At 40.5% G+C, this 3,412-nt stretch overlaps 1 protein-coding gene across 2 annotated transcripts in view; it reads right to left on the reverse strand.

Annotated features, from left to right (window-relative positions):
* The window catches only part of LOC113208048 (putative uncharacterized protein DDB_G0290521), a 37,897-nt gene extending 34,724 nt beyond the window's left edge, over window positions 1-3,173 (reverse strand). Inside the window, exons 1-2 of one of the 2 annotated variants that reach the window (XM_026424880.2) lie at window positions 2,933-3,173; window positions 2,578-2,627 (exon numbers count right to left, since the gene is read on the reverse strand). In XM_026424880.2, the coding sequence (XP_026280665.1) occupies window positions 2,578-2,627; window positions 2,933-2,935 (53 nt within the window). In that variant the 5' untranslated portion in view covers window positions 2,936-3,173. The remainder of the gene's footprint in view (window positions 1-2,577; window positions 2,628-2,932) is intronic. The other variant, XM_052273887.1, reaches the window with a different exon arrangement.
* Between the last annotated feature and the right edge of the window lie 239 nt (window positions 3,174-3,412).

Here is a 3,412-nt window from a genome sequence, read left to right on the forward strand (position 1 = left end):
CAGGCCAGGGGTTTCAGAAAGCAAAGGACGCGCGTGTGAAACTCGCACCAATAGGAGTGATTTGGGTCTGGAACTTTTTAGTGAGCAGTTGCACACTTAGTATATCAGTAAACTGTTAATACCATGGCTGTCCTGCATTTTTCCACTCATGGTCCAATGGTCTAACACAACATTTCGTGTGTGACACATTTTGGTGCATAATTACTCAGTACCCAGCAAATCTAACTGTACATCAAAATGACAGTATGAACTGCAAAACTTCGTAAAAAATACTGTTTAAAGTGCAAAACTAGAAACTCATACACTTTGAACTAGCCCTATGCAGCTGTGCAGTTATAACAACGGAGTTATTTCGTTTTGTACATTGTTAAAAATTTCGACGCAAATTTACGACAGCTTTTGTAGTTAATTTTGTTTCCCACCTAGCTTGAATAAAAACAGTCAATTTCATTCCTTGACGTCGAATTTGTTGTATCAGGACGAAAATCCCATCACACAACAGCAATAACTACGTTTTTGATTGCACAGCCTTCGGCGTCAAGGAACGACATTGACTATATACAACCTTTCAAATACGCGTTGCTTACAAAGCTAACTACAAAGGCACCGTAAATTTTTGAAAAAAATAAAATAAAAAAAATACTGTGTGCGTGCAGCTTAGAGTTGAACTTTTTAGGTTTGCAGTTTAAGCTGTGAACACTTTCGGTTTCGCTGTTAAAACTGCAGGACTGCAGTTTTGCAGTTAAAATTGTCATTTTGTGATACAGTTTGATGTGCAGAGTACTCAAATGTGACACGCTTTGATTTTCAGAGTACTTGCTACTTTGTGAAAAGTCATTTCCTCACCTACGAAACGATGAATACAAGTGTTCACACATCTGGAACAGTGTGAGTAAGCGACATTCATGCACTATTATTGTCAGAACACAAAAGTGTGCAACTAACTGGCATTCACATGGCAGTATTTATCTCTGTGGTAACACTCTTAGACGCTTGACTGGAAACTTGAATACTTTCAAGTGTCAAACAGTAAATTGGAACAGTTTAACGTGTCCAAAGCTTCATCACTGTTATTCAAATACTGTGACCTCACATTCTTTATAATGTGAATTGTGTCACATTATTTAGAATATCATGTCACAGTCGTTATCACGTGACATAGAAACGCCTATTTTGCACTAAGGCCATGAGGGCAGAGCGATGTAGGGGCATGTCACGTTGTAAAGGATGTGACATGATATTCTAAATAATGTGACACAATCAAGGGGTCCGCAACTAGGTTTAAGCGCGTACACTGGCCGCCCGGAAAACTGGGAAGACCGGGAAGACCGGGAAGACCACTAGGAAGACTACAGAAAACCGAAGGCGACCGATAAAATCGTAGGCCGCAAATGTGACGGAAAACCGAAAAATACAAGGAAAGACCGGAAAAACTTTAGGAAAGGCCTAGAAATTGTAAGGAAGACCAGGAAATGTAAGGGAAGACCGATGAAAATACAAGAAAACCGCAGAAAACTGGAGGAAGCCCTTAGAAAATCTCTGAAAACCAAGATATTGGGAAAACCAAGAAAAAGTTGGGAAGACCGGGAAAACCTTAGGAAAACCTTGGAGAACTAGGAAGCCCACCATATCAGGTAAATGGGGTCTATATATGCTTGATATATAGTAATACATGTTCTGTATATGGTAATATATGTGCGCATATATGACCACATATATAACCATACATTACTATATATGGATTATATTTAATTGTATATGGGCTTATATATTACCATATATAGGTCCATATATCACCATATATGTTTCGATATACAGCCATATATGGTACTATATTAGCATATATGCTTGTATATGACCATGTATGGCTGTATATCGAAACATATATGGTAATATATGGACCTATATATGGTAATATATAAGCCCATATACAAGCATATATGATCATATATGACCATATACAACCATATATGTGGACATATATGTCGTCATATATAAGGCATATATCGCTGCATATGCACTGTTATTCAACGAATGTGACGTCACATTCGTTTCAATGTGAATCGTGTCACATTCGTTTGAATGTTGTGTCATATTCGTTTAAACGTGAATCGGCCAAGCCTGGCGCCAGTAGAGCATCAATTCACCTGAAGTCACGTTTAAATGAGTGTGACACAATATTCAAACGAATGTGACACATTTCACATTGAAATGAATGTGACGTCACATTCCTTGAATAACAGAGTGATCATATACAAATCATATATGGCCATATACAACCCCATTTACCTGGTGTACACCGGCACACCGTACTTGCGGACCCCTCGGACACAATTCACATTATAAAGAATGTGACGTCACAGTATTTGAATAACAGTGATGGCTGACTCTGAAGTTGATCCCTCCGAAGTGTCTAACACTTTTTGGTATTCAAATGTTCAGTTAAGCAGTTAAAAGTGTGCAGCATAGTGTTGAGCACTTGCATGTGCACGCCAGTTGCACACTTTATTTATCAATGTACGTCACTACGAAACTACTAACACTTTCAAAATAGGACCGTTTGAGAAATGTACTAACCCACCACACCAGGCCAGGGGTTTCAGAAAGCAAAGGACGCGCGGCCTGCACTAGTGGAACCACACACAAAAAATGAATTGGTCGTCAGAACAAAATATTATTTAATTTTGTGACAATCGGTCAAATAATTGTTGAGGTAACGAATAATTTGATGTCAGAACCAAGATTAAGTTGTCAGAACAAGCTGTTTGGTGCTTGAGCTAGCGCATTCGTTCTAAAAACAACACGACCTGGCTCCTGCAGCGACGTGCTTCGTTTTGTCAACCAACTATTGGCTCTGACAACTTAATCTTGGTTCTGACATCAAATTATTAGTTACTTAAACATTTTTTTGGTCGATTGTCACGAAATTAACCATTATTTAGTGCAGACGACCAATTAATTTTCTTCCGCGCTCGCTTGCACTAACGTCCGCCGCACTAGCTCCATCTCTCTCGCTCCGCTCCGGGCTGGAGTGGCCCGCGTGCCGCGTCTCCGAGACCTCTGCACCAGGCTGTCACCAGATGGCTGAGATGCTCGCTTCGTGGCTCCCACCGCAAGACTGGCAGCTAGCTCTAGGCCCAGAGCCGACGCACGGCTGCTGTCGCTGATAACCCTCGATCACCCCGGGCCAGACGATAAGAAGCGGTGCCATCGGCTGCCCGGTCCAAAACATTCCACTTGGTAAACTGTGCGGAAAAAGTAAAAGTTTTGGCACATAAGTGGGAACGATTTTGTGCATGTGTGCATCCAGAACCGCTGTTAAAAAAATTCTAAGGAATTTTTAACGGAACTGCCAAGAAGATTTTGCCAGGAATATGTACCGTAATTTTTCCGTATTTTATACGGAAAGCAA

Source organism: Frankliniella occidentalis, unplaced genomic scaffold (genome assembly GCF_000697945.3).
Source record: "Frankliniella occidentalis isolate FOCC.00 unplaced genomic scaffold, Focc_3.1 Scaffold311, whole genome shotgun sequence".
In the NCBI taxonomy this organism is placed as follows: domain Eukaryota; kingdom Metazoa; phylum Arthropoda; class Insecta; order Thysanoptera; family Thripidae; genus Frankliniella; species Frankliniella occidentalis.